General features: G+C 24.2%; 2 protein-coding genes across 2 annotated transcripts; one reads left to right on the forward strand and one right to left on the reverse strand.

Annotated features, from left to right (window-relative positions):
• Positions 1-1504: 1504 nt before the first annotated feature.
• Positions 1505-3961, forward strand: LOC145841029 (uncharacterized). The gene is made up of 3 exons (XM_082948387.1): positions 1505-1625; positions 2778-2969; positions 3661-3961. The coding sequence occupies exons 1-3, from the start codon at positions 1536-1538 to the stop codon at positions 3940-3942; spliced, it is 564 nt and encodes a 187-aa protein (XP_082804513.1). The 5' UTR covers positions 1505-1535; the 3' UTR covers positions 3943-3961.
• A 901-nt stretch (positions 3962-4862) lies between these two features.
• On the reverse strand, positions 4863-8571 carry LOC145840892 (uncharacterized). The gene is made up of 2 exons (XM_082948240.1): positions 7917-8571; positions 4863-5287 (listed from the first exon to the last, which is right to left on the reverse strand). Exons 1-2 carry the CDS (start codon positions 8528-8530, stop codon positions 5161-5163), a joined length of 741 nt encoding a protein of 246 aa, XP_082804366.1. The 5' UTR covers positions 8531-8571; the 3' UTR covers positions 4863-5160.
• Between the last annotated feature and the right edge of the window lie 4384 nt (positions 8572-12955).

The raw sequence follows: 12955 nt of genomic DNA on the forward strand, positions 1-12955 counted from the left end.
GGATCCAAAAAATGCAACTTTGGATTTTTAAGCTGAAAATTTTTTTACATGTGGCCAATTATTAAACAAACACTTGTGAACAATTTAAATAGTATAAATAAAGTTTTATAGTTTTTTTTTTCTTGTTTTAAAATAAGTCTGTAAATTCAAGAAAACTTACAAAAAGTGATAAAAATTACATAAATTCAAGAAATGCCACCATAAAACTTTCTTTAAATTGATTATAATGTGTTTGTGTGATAATTAGCCACATGTCAAAAAGTTTCACCTTTAAAACCTTAAGTTTCATTTTTTGGGGTTGTTTTTAAAAATTGTTTTTAGCCAAGGTGAAAGTTTCTAAAAGTCTTCTAAAATTTTGCACAGGGTGTTTTTACCATGTTTCCATAGCATAAAAGTTTTTTCAGCCGGAAAATCAAAAGTACCTGTAAAAATAAGCACCCTACTGTACACTATGATAAAATGACTTTTCTTTCTATAATGATTTTTAGTTTGTTTTTAAAGGTTGTTGTCAATATAACATGATAATAATTTGTGTGTGTTTTTTTAAAAGCAATAGTTTACCTTGTTACTTAAGTTATGTGCACGATGTTTATGTATAGAGTACTTATACTACAATTTTTGAATACTAAATAATTATACAGTAAAGCTTTGCTAATCATACTTTAAATTTATTTTGTATTTCAATTTATTTGAGTTTTATAAAACATTCATTTTATATTGTACTTGGTTAAAAAAAACTTAAATTACTTGTAAAATGAATTGTAAATAATTAACACAATGTGTTATTAACTAAATTGTAATGTTTTATAGTTTTCAGGTTAAGATAATGATCTAATTTTAAGTTTTTTATAAAAACTCAGGCTACTTCAATCATTAGAAAAGGCTTGAGCTTGTTTGAATATTTAAATCTCATGCTAGTTTTATTTGACTTAAAACATTTTTTTCTTAAACTTTGTCTGCTTTCAAATCCTTTGTTACTTTTCAAAATTTGGTTCAGTCTTTTGCTAAAGCCAATTACTTTTTTCTTTCCTCTAAATACTCAGGCTGTTTATTTTTTGCCTCAAATAGTGGAAACTTTTTAGTTATATCAAGATGTTACAGTTAAATATTTTTATATAGGTATAAATTCAATCACTTTAATTTAATAATAATAGATTGAAAATGTTTAAACAAACAGTGTAATTAAAAAATCTTTACAAACTTGTTTTAACACGAGTAGTACAAGTCACAGCAGTTTTTAAAAACACTCACATATGTTTATACTCCACATTAAAGTAACAACTGTACATTTATTGGTATTTAGTAAACTTCTATTTATTTAAATTTATAAATCAAATATTATCATTATTTCATTGTTATGATAGGTCTTTTTATTGCAAAGTTGCTTGTAAAAGCTTAGTTTGAATAAAAATATACATTTAAAAATTTTACCAATTACCTATTCAAAGAAAGTTTAGATCTAGAGTTTTCTATTGAATATAGTTTGTTTTAAATTTATAACCATTAAGTGTTAATTTAAAGATTAACAAACTAAAATGATGGAAGACCGAAATTTTCAAGAAGCAGTTTTAATGACTTATCCTGAGAGATTTTCTGAAGAAATAATTACTGAAAAACTAATTCAGGTTTGTTATTGTAAATCTAATAGTAATTTGTGTAACAAGTTGTACTGTAAAAAATATGTGTGTTATTAAATAAAGTAGTCATGATTTTTTGATTTAAACTAGTAAGGCAATTTTTTTGTTGAAACTTAAGTCACTGCTAGACTTTCATCTACTTGTGGTTGCATCTATAAAAAAATTATTTCTAATATTGTTAGTTAAATTTAATTAAGTATATGTTTGTGTTTTTGCAGAATGGATAAGTATAGTTTTGGTTGAAATATAGCTATCTTCAATAAGTTTAAAAAACAAAAAAGTACCTATTAAGATAACGGTTGACTACTTTATTTAAAATTTATTTGGTTTTTATCATAGAAGTGCTGAAATATTTAGAATAAGTTAAACTGCAATATCTATGTGTACAGTTATAGCAGTTAAATTAACCCATTTTCTTGGCTTGGTTACACAAAATAATAAAATAGTGAATAACAATGATAAATTTTTTATAAAATTAAAGGTGTCATTTTAATGTAAAAATTTTTTTATTATAAATAAGTTAAAAACATTCCACTTATAGCTTTTTAATATCATGATTTAATATCATCAATATCTATGTGTACAATTATAGCATTTAAAAATAACTCTGTTTCTTTGCTTGGTTACACATAATGGTAAAACAGTAAATAACAATTACTCTAAAGTTTAAGGTGTCATTTTAACATATAAGTTTTTTTTATTAGAAATATATAAAAAACATTCCATATTTGCAATATCATGAAACATTTGTTTTTTACTTTCTCAATTATAATAAAATATTTTACACAGTAATGTAATGTACTTTTTTATTTAGTTTTAAGTATAGTTTTTAATTTTTCTAATGTTTGCATTCTAATAATTTTTTCTTAAAAATAACTTCAAATCAGTAAGTATAACTTTACTCTAATTTAAACTTTTTGAACAGAATTTTACAGTTTGCTTTTTATGACTAAAACTATTTTTACCTAGACATTTAAAAATCATTATATATAACTAAATTTACACCACATTCTTATCAGTTTTTAGCAAGCTTATTCTGATGAAAAAAGTTAATTAATAAACTTTTTAAATGAGTGACTTTTGTTTAAATTTTATAGTAAAAACCAGTACCATAACCAAGCTATTGAAAAATTTACACAGTATGGAGTCAAATGTGATGGTGCAGATCACAATAAGAAACTGAAACTTTTTTATGAAAACGTAGCAGCCCTCCCACAAAGAGATTTCAAATGGGAGCCAGAAAAAGATAATATTCAGCAGTTTAAACCAAATTTTAACAAGTCATCCAGAAAGCTTAATCAAGTAAAAAGGACTGCTCATAAACAAAATGAAGTGAGTTGTTAAAAAAAAAAACTTAATTTAAAAATATTACTTTACAAAAGTTTTATAGTTCAATTATTATTTTTTGGTTGTTGTAAAGTTTTATGTCAATTTAACTAGTTTGTTATGAACTTTTGTCAAGATAACTAAGGGTAGCTTGGATTTTATAACTTTCTTGATAAGGTTAACAAAGATTGCAATAGAAGTTTATTTTGTTTTAGCAATAAAATACTGATATTAAGTAAAAGTAGTGACAAAAGGGTAATTTTTAAACTCGTTGGACTATGAGGTAATCATTAGTATTAATAATGATTCTTGTAGTTATTATATTCAAGTAGTATTCTTACTTGTCCAGTTTTGGTGTCAATGTGTTTTTTGTTTATTTTAGGGTAATGTTTTAAGTGGTTTAAATTGGTTATTTTGAGTAAAGTCGATTAGGGATAGTTGTACAAAAACCGTCAGATAGAAAATATTTTTTCTGTGAGATACTGGCTACAAACGTTTTTTTATTGATCTATGTACCTTACTTTTATAATTTATTTTCGTTTATTGTCATATATTTTTTAACATAATATTTAATTTGTTTATTGTGCAACATCAAACCTAGGCGTCAAAATAAAAAAGTTTGAAAAAAAAACTGTAATAAACATTTATAAACAAAAAAAAATAGTTTATACATTTTAATTTTTTGTTTTTCCAACAGAATTCTGCCACCCCTGAAATGGACAGGTTACTCAACCGGAACAAAAACAAACCAGTTCAACCCAAACAACCAATTACAAAGCTTCCAGAAGTTAAAATGGTCTCCACGAAACAACCATCCCCAGTTAAGATGGCCACCATCAAACCAGCAGATGATAAAATGGGCTCTAAACAACCAGATACTAACAAAGAAGCAACCATTAGAAAACCAATCGTTCCTGAAAACATCCAACCTCTTCAAAAGAAGCTGAAAAGAAGTTTTCCTAAAATTACTTTTCCTTGAACACTTGTTTAAACTTTTCGTTCATTTTTTTTAGGTAAACTATCTTTAGACTGATGTAGACAATTTAAATTAGAAATATGTATTATGGTGCTTAATGTTTTTATATTATGCGGAAACATTTAAAGAGTTCTACTTTTTTTCTTCAAACAATTTTACTTAAGTTATATTATTTTACTATACTTTTATAATTTGCTACTACTTTTTGATTGAACTAGTAATTGATTTAATATTATTATGATACCTAAATAACAATTTTTCATCTTTAACACCAATTGTTTAAAGTTTTAAATTTTTTATAGTGATTAAGTTTTAGGTTTATGATATTTTAAAAACAAATCTAAGTTTAACTTTTTTTAGCTACAATTAATTTTAAGAGCAAATAAATTTTACTCTAACTTTCCTATTACATTCTTCATTTTTATTTAGTTTTTATTTCAAGGTTTATGATAACAACCTTATTTTAATGTACTTTATTCTAATAATGTGATATTTTTTAAATATTGTATTTGAACAGTTTATTTATATGAATTAGCTTTTAATTGCTGGTTTTTATTTGCTTCACTTTAAGTTTTAATTTTAAACAAAATTACATCTGCACTATGAATTTTAAACAACTAAAAATTATTATTAAAAATAATTGTACTTGTTTTATGAGAGTTTAGTAGTATATTAAACATTGTTTCTTTATAAATTACTTTAAATGTTCAAATATACGTAAGTAAAAGTGTTAAGAATGAAATATAAAACTCACTTTCATAAATTTAAATTATACTGCAATTATTAATTTGTTTAAGTTAAATAAAGTTAATTTGTAAATATATAAAAGTTTGTAGAAGAGATCTTGATTTATTTAGTATTGAATACAATTTACAAAACTGTTTAAAAAAAAAAGTTTGAAAAAACAAAATATTATGGTTGATCATTTATATATTTATTTTAGTTTCAAGTTTTACATTCTATCTACATGGTTCTATCATAAAAATTTTCTTAAAAAATATATTAACTTATTTATATAAAAAAGAACTATTTTTATTTAAGTAAAAATATGCAAAGTCTTATTGATAATTCATTTTAATAACTTATACATTTAGTCTCAGACAAAAAAAAGATCTATTACATTAACAATCACAAATGGCAATGAAATTGAGTGTTTAATTTTGTTATTAAAGATAAATTTCCATCTCATATACAATTATATAACAATTATTGGCAATTTGTTCAAGCGTCCAGTTTCGGCATTTTGATAAAAATATTTCTTTTTTTATGAATAGATACTTTCTTATTAAGTAACTCCGATCTTAGCTGCTCTATCTTTTCTTTTATTTTTCTTTCATCATTTGCTGCGCTGTTTAAAAAAGTTTAATTTTACACAAATTAGTTTAAGTTTAATTAAATATTGTTATTCATTAATTGGGATGTCCAACCAAACGTACTTTTTTAACAAATTAAACAATTAACTTTAAATTTTTAAATGGACTTTTTCTACAATTTTTTTTTTACAGAAATCTATTATGTAGGTTTTAAATAACATGAACAATGTTGTATCAGTATCTAAACAAACAATCACTTGCTTTTTTTGTTAATTTGAATAAAGTAAGAGAAAATTCTGTAACACACATGTGCATTACATTTATTTTAGAAAAGTCGCCAAGTAAATTTACCTGTAGGTTTTACATTCCTGCTTTAGAGGCATACTAGACAAATTTAGTCTTTTGTTTACCCTTGTCTGACTTACCCTGAACCATAGCATGTAACTGAGAAAAGGACAAATAAAATTTTGACATTTATGATTATAAGTTTGATAAACGTCTTAACAATAGATAGTAAACTAATTTATTAAGATTACTTCTTGGAAACAGTTTATTGGATTGTGTTTATTTTTTGTTTAAATGTTTTTATTTTAAAACTTACATCTTTTTACATTGCTTGATACTAACTGTTGTGTGTTTTGTTGAAAATTATCTTATGAACAGAAACATTTTTAGTCTATTTTATCCTAAACGTATTATTTTAATGGTAAAAATGGAATTTGGGTATGTTGGATAAAAACTATTTATACTTTATGAATATTTCTTATACTAAAACACTTTGATTCTTATAAATCAAATCACTTTAATTTAAAAAGTTTTCAGTGATCTTATTACATAATTCTTTATTATATTTTCTTTTGTATTAGTTCCAAAACAACATAATTTTTTTTTACTTTACAGCTTTTAAAATATCTGTTAAAATAAGGGTATCAATTTAAAAAAAGGATGAATTTTAGAAAACTGTTTTAAATTTACTATGTCAGTGACAAAATTTAGTGTTCATACTAACTTTTAAATTAAACTAAGTATTGTATATTTAACTTAGTGAAAAACTTGTGTTCGTTTTTGTAATCAAACAGATACAGAGTGATATTTTGTGCTTTATTTTTATATCAAAGCTCTTGTGTTTTAGTTTAGTAGTTAGATTATTTACAACAAAAACATACTTTTGTAGAAATATTACTAACTGATCATTGCAAACATAAAACTTTTTATTTTGAAACACCACATAGTTTAGGTGTCTTTAGTTTTTAAGCCTTATATTTGATATAATTTCATAACAAATAAATTTCTATACAAATAAAAATAATTTATAAATGAAATTAGTGGCTTTTGAAAGTATGACATTAATATTTATAGTTTTATTTATTATACTGATAAAAATATTTTTTAAAAGCTATTTGTTTTTAAAGATCAGACATAAAATTCAATGTCAATTACGTTCTCTAAACAAAAAGTATTTTATTGCAAAGTAGAAGCTTATAAATAACTTTTACAATGCACCAGGCAGAATTGCCAAAATTTGAATGTTTGTAATAATTATAGGTTTTAAACTAAGACCATCATGCTCACAGTTAAAACTAGCTATAAGTGAAAATTGTAAGGTTTAGAATAAAATTAATGAACAACTTTGTTCGTAATAACACTAGTTTAAAAACAAAACTTATTACTTTTCGAATTTAAATTGTACAAACTACTTGCAATGAGACTTAATTTAAGAAAGTAAAGCATTTACAGCTATTGTATTTATTGAAACTATGGATTTCTACTCTCAGGTTTTCTGCTCTTTGAAGTAAAAATGGAACCTGTAATCCAAATCTATATACATAGGTGGAAGGGAAAGCTTGTTGCGCCTTATACCTTTTTTAAAATGTATATTTTTCCTGGAAAAAAAGACTAGCAACGCTTGCTCACACATTTCATTACATATTTGCTCACTCAAAATTTTTGATAACCAGAAGCCACAATTTTTTTCGAATAGAAACGTACTTGCTAAACTCAAAAAATGTTGCAAAGTTTAAAACATCTCCATTTGTAGGTTTTAGAAACAAACTTTTTAGACTTTAGCATAAAAGCAACAAATTTTTTATACAGCTTCTTTGAAATTTCTTGTTACATAGACTTAATATATTTTACTAGAATTGCTGGTAGCTGGTATTTTTTAAAGTTGAACCATTTGATTCAAACACTAAGTTGGTGTAAGTGTTGAATAAAAAAATTTGTTATTTAACTAGAGCTAGCCAAAAAGTAGAAAAAATACTCAATAGCAAAAGTTTAAGAAAGTAAGATAAAAGAAAATGGTACAACAAAAAGTACAACGTAGTGTCCAAAAGTATGGTAATGATAAAAATACTTTGTTTATATTCGTTTTAAAACTATAAATTTATTTGTTATAATTACCAAAGTTTTGAAAAAAACTTACAAAGTAGCTTATTAGTAAGTTTGTTTATAACTTTTTAACTAGTCAAAGTAAATGTGACAGTCAAGAATTTTCTTTCAGAGCAGGCTTATATTATTAGTTATTAGGATTCTTTCTTAGCAAATTTTTCGTCAATAATAAATAACAATAAAGTTTAGTTCTGTAAATGAAAATTATTTTTTTTGGAATTTTGCTCACTAAGTTACTATTACAAAAGTTTCATAACAACAATCTAAACTTCTAACCTGAGAGCTCTGTCCTGAAAGTCTTCGAGTCTCGTTCTTGAACTTTTTATTTTCCTGCTTGTCGGAAAAGGCGGTAAAATTTGCACCTTTTTCACATTTTGACCAGGAAAAGCAGTCTGCGACCTTTTTAACAGCTTTTTCTCAATGTTTTCGTAATTTCTGTCATTTCTCAAATCTCTGACGTAACTCAAGTTTGCTGCGGATTTTGTTACTCTAAGATTCGGTGGAATCATTTTCTTGAATGAATACTCAAAATTGTTTCTGTTTGGTTTTATATACGAATTGTTTTGTTCATAATCAAAGTTTCGTCCCTGGTTCTTGTTTTTCAAATAGACGTGGGCGAAATTGCTGTTGAGTATGGCGAAAGTCTTGAAGTCGTCAAAATTGACGTTGTAATTTGCATATTTGCTGGATATCGGATATTTTTGGAATGGAGCTTTTTGATTGGTTGAAAGCGTAGAACGAGGAAAGTTTATTTTTTTGACGAAACAGGGAAATGTGGTTTTCTTGTTAACAGTTATATTAAAGTTGTTGTTACTTGGCGCAAAATCAATTGATGCCTTGTTCAAAGCGTATTCTATGTGGTGTTGCTCTGTATAATCCAAGTCCTCCATTTGCAGTTCTAATATTTGATACTTGTTTGTTTATTAATCTACTAAAACTGAAACTTTAATTAATTTTAGAAAATAATATGATATAAAAAGAGCTTATATTAGATAGTTTAAGCAAAACATTTTATGAATTTAAGTCTCACACTAAACTTCACGATTATCAGATTCGTTGCAGTAAATAATTAAACATGTTTTTAGTTTCAGACACTTAAAATTAAACACATTAAAGTAAAAAAATAAATGAAAAATTGCAAATTTAAAATACATTTGAAAACTATCTATATTCTGTGCATAGTTTTTCCATAAGCAAAAAAAATATAAGTTTGACTTCTCATTTTAGTACTAAATAACCAGTAAGATCATTGAAACAAAAATTTACTGCATAATAATAATTTACTATGAAAGAAAATCATATTTATAGTTTTTGTATATTGATTAAAGTTTTTCTCTAGGCAATCTATGCTTAACTTAAGTTTTGATTTCAATCTTTTAGTTTAAGATATCCTTTAAACTTAAGTACATCTTTTGTGGAAACTTGTAGCTAATATAAGAAACATTCAGAAAATCTGAGCTTTTTAAAATACTTAGTCTAACTGCTTCATTATTAACAATGTTCTTTAAAAACTTTTTCTCTTTTTGTGAATGTTAAATTTAATGATGGCTCAAACGTGTTTATGTTACAAAAGAGATAATTGCAAAAATATTTTCATATTTTTCGTACAAAAGTAAATAAGCTCTGTTATAAAGTGAGCTTAGTGTTTATTGTTGTTACAATATTGACAGCTTCTGTAAAAACATCATTTATGTGTGCAAAATATTTACTTATTATTTATTTTCTTAATAAAATGTATTATCTTTCATTTTTAAAATACAAAGGTAATGTTCAATTAGTTATCAATGTTTAACAAAAAAAGTTTAAAGTTATTGATTTTTTTAAAATAAAACGGTTAACTATTAATTCATTAAAGCTGAATAAATTAGAAGTATTTTTGCTAAAACTAAAAATTTTAGTTGTGAAATAAAAACTAAATTTGTTTAAAAAAACTTAATAACATACATTTAACATAATAGTGCTATTTTGATAATTTCAAATAACGTTTGTCAAAATAAAATATATAAAGGTTTAGCTCCTATTTCAACTTTACTGTACCATATCTCTGGAATAAAACTCAAAAAACTAAAAAAAATAAAAAGTCACTTTTTTTTTACAACAAACAAAATCCTTTATAAAACAGATCTGTCGTAAAGCTTTTATATATCAAAGAATCAAGTTAAGTGATTACATCTGTAATGATATACAGACTATTGAATTAAGACAAAAATATTTCTACTTGTACTGACTTTAAGAGCATTATACTTAAAGTACTGAATTTTACAACATAAAAATTCATCAGAAAAAATACTAAACAAATAAAAACAAAAAAACTTGCAATTAATTAGCAAAAAAACTTCACAAATACTAAATTTTATATAGCACAAGTTTGCAAAGAAAAAAATAGTACTAAAAAAAGTTAAAACAAAAAACTTGTAATTAATAAAAAAAGGTTTTAAAACATCAAGTAGGAGATTATGCTCGTCAAACACTCAGACTGGCTTACAACTTTTGACAAAAATTCAACAAAAAAACATTGAAATCTACGTCACGTGCCCTTAACCACGTGACACATTCTGAAGACAATACAATAAGGCGGGGTTTTTAAAAACACTCAAGTTTCTTAAAAGTTGTTGTTCAAAATTTTGTTTTTGTTTGGGTTGAACGCTGTTTTTACATGTCTCATTAAGAAAACACGCTTTTTGTTTTCTTTCGAGCTTAGCTTATCTTTCGTTGGTTAGCTTTCGTGTACTAATTGTTACATCTCTTCTTTTTTGTTTGTATTTTCTTTTTAGTTGTTGATATTAAAAAAAAATATTTTTAATTTTTTTTTTTTTGAATATAAATTTGACGTATCTTTTGTACGTATTATTGATTTTTATGCTTTATTTTTGATTGAACATACATAAAAACTGTTTCAATAAGTTTTTGATTTCAAAATTTTTAAAATTTGCATTAAGTGTTTAAAATGTTGGTCGTATATTAAAAGTGTGATGGAATAAGCTTACATATACTTACATTTCTAATTAAGTTTACTCTTTTAAATTTTTTTCACATAAATCAAACTTATGAATTTTAGATTAAAATAAGTTTCTTTTTTCTAACCATCTTTCTAGTATTTAATGTTTTCAGTTTGACATTAACTTGATAATAAACTTGAAATTTTGATAAAATTTTTTGTTAGTTTGAAACATGATATATTTTAACTTTTATAAGTCATGTTAAAACATTAATAAATTAAAGCTAACTTTATTTATTTTTATCTTTTTGAGTTTGACCAAAACTTAACTTTCTAGTCCTTGCAGACTGGTATTGATAATTTATAGTGACGTAAAAAGTCTTTTTTTAATTTTTATCTTAAAAGTGCTTCGATTGATAAAGGTTTTTTTATATTTTCAAACTGACCATTTTCTTCAAGATTTTTTCGAAACAGAACATCAAAATTGTCTAGGGTCTTCAAACCTTCGTACATGATTTTTTTTATAAAAAGTTTTTTTTTTTTCGAAAAATAGATAAGTACGTCAATGTTTTGTAAGTTTTACGTTATCATACTAATTTCCATTTTTCAACATTTTTTTCTAAAAATATTAGATTTTTTTAAGTTTAATTTTTTATGACTGCGGTTTAAACTCAATAGTCACTAATGTTTTCGTGAAAATTTATTTTTCCATCATATCTATGAGAAAAAAAAAAAGGTTGAACACTTTGTTTGTGATAGAATACTTCATTGGAAGTTTACACTATAGACTGGTTTTTTAGATAAGAGTAAAGTTTTAAACTTTTATTTTTTTGAAAGTAACTTACTTTCTTTTGATCAGCAGTCAAAATGCTGCATCACGAATAATTTATAAAAAACATCAAATAAATTTTTACAGTTGTGTTTTATAACTTTTTTTTGTATTTTTACATTTATATTAAACTGTTCAGCAATTTTTTCATTTTAATTGTTAACCTATTGAACCTACACATAACATTCTACGCTGAAGAAAATTTTTTAAACTATCAAGTTTTAATGTTTTCGTACTAGTACATCTGAGTTTGTTCCTTAAACATTTTTTGTTGAATTGGTCAAAATCTAAAGTTTTACTTTTTGAAACCGTCTGCTTTCTTTTTAAATTTTTTCGAGTTAGGACATAAAAAACGTTAGAGATCTTCAAAGCTCCGTTAATGTATTTTTTGTTGATCATTTTTTTAACATGTGAGTAGTATGTCAATCAACACGTTATGTAAGTTTGTGGCTTTGTACTTATTTTATTTTTTCTAAAGAAAGTAGTTTTGTTCGATTACAAGTTTTACGATTGTGGTACAACATATGATAAAATTGTTTACTCCTGTAGTATATATTCATGTTTACGTAAAATCTTCTTTTTCTTTTTTTCTAATAATTTTTACTAAAAAGGTAGAACATTTGGTTTGTGATTATTACTTTTTTAGAAGCTTGTAGTAAAACTTTTTTTTAGAAAATTAAAATGTTAGTTTATTTTTTGAAGTAGAGATAAACATTTTTTTATAACTAAGTAATCAAAGTTTTGGATTGAAAATAGTTGATGAATTAAATAAGTTTCAGAAACTGTTATAAAAATTTATGTTTTTTTATATAAAAGTTTTTAAGCGGCTGAGTCTTAAAATAAAAAACAGTTTTTACAATAAAATTAAAGTCACTAAAGTTATTCGATAAAACAAACTTTTTAGGTCATCTTACTAAGGTCAAAATTTGTTGCTTAAACTTTCTTCATTTTTTTGTTAAAATGGTAGAAATACAAAGCTATATAAAAACAGAAATATCGGAAGCACTGCTCATAAATTTTTTATAAGCTATGTATGACTTTTGACAGTTTAAAATGTTTTTGAATTATTAGCCCAAATTCTCTAAACATAACAATAAAATAAATACGGAAAAAAAAAAAAGTTTTAGCACTTAAAACGACCAAGTTTACTATTACTTTCTGAGGTTACTTAAGCTCTGACCTTACACAGAAGTTAGTTTCCATTTAACCAACTTATTGATTTTGGTCTTATTGATCAGAATTAAGCTGTTTATAGAGAAAGGTTGTAAAGGTGAAATGCAACTTTTTATATTGTATTAATTTGTATAGTAGTTTTTGCGGTTTTTAAAGGCATATGTTTAATGTTTGTTTTGGTTAGAGTTAGTTATGAAAGTTAGAAAAAATGTTTCAATATTTGCTGATATATAAGTTTGAGTGTGAAGAACTACACATAAGGCTAAGTTTATCTTTCAAAAAAAGTTTAATAAAACAATTTTTTTTGATTTTTTACAAGTTACAATAAAACAGATAACTTAAAGTTTGTTCAAAACTAATAGGTTTAGGTAACCT

This window comes from Thalia democratica, chromosome 7 (assembly GCF_965202585.1).
Source record: "Thalia democratica chromosome 7, ktThaDemo2.hap1.1, whole genome shotgun sequence".
Lineage (NCBI taxonomy): Eukaryota > Metazoa > Chordata > Thaliacea > Salpida > Salpidae > Thalia > Thalia democratica.

Excerpts from the sequence above, each read along its gene's own strand:
- LOC145841029 (XM_082948387.1), top strand. The coding sequence starts at position 1,536 with ATGATGGAAGACCGAAATTTTCAAGAAGCAGTTTTAATGACTTATCCT. Across the intron at positions 1,626-2,777 it reads TTACTGAAAAACTAATTCAG|TATGGAGTCAAATGTGATGG; the intron begins GTTTGTTATTGT and ends AAATTTACACAG. Across the intron at positions 2,970-3,660 it reads CTGCTCATAAACAAAATGAA|AATTCTGCCACCCCTGAAAT; the intron begins GTGAGTTGTTAA and ends TTTTTCCAACAG.
- LOC145840892 (XM_082948240.1), bottom strand. The coding sequence starts at position 8,530 with ATGGAGGACTTGGATTATACAGAGCAACACCACATAGAATACGCTTTG. Across the intron at positions 5,288-7,916 it reads TTTCAGGACAGAGCTCTCAG|CGCAGCAAATGATGAAAGAA; the intron begins GTTAGAAGTTTA and ends TTTTTTAAACAG.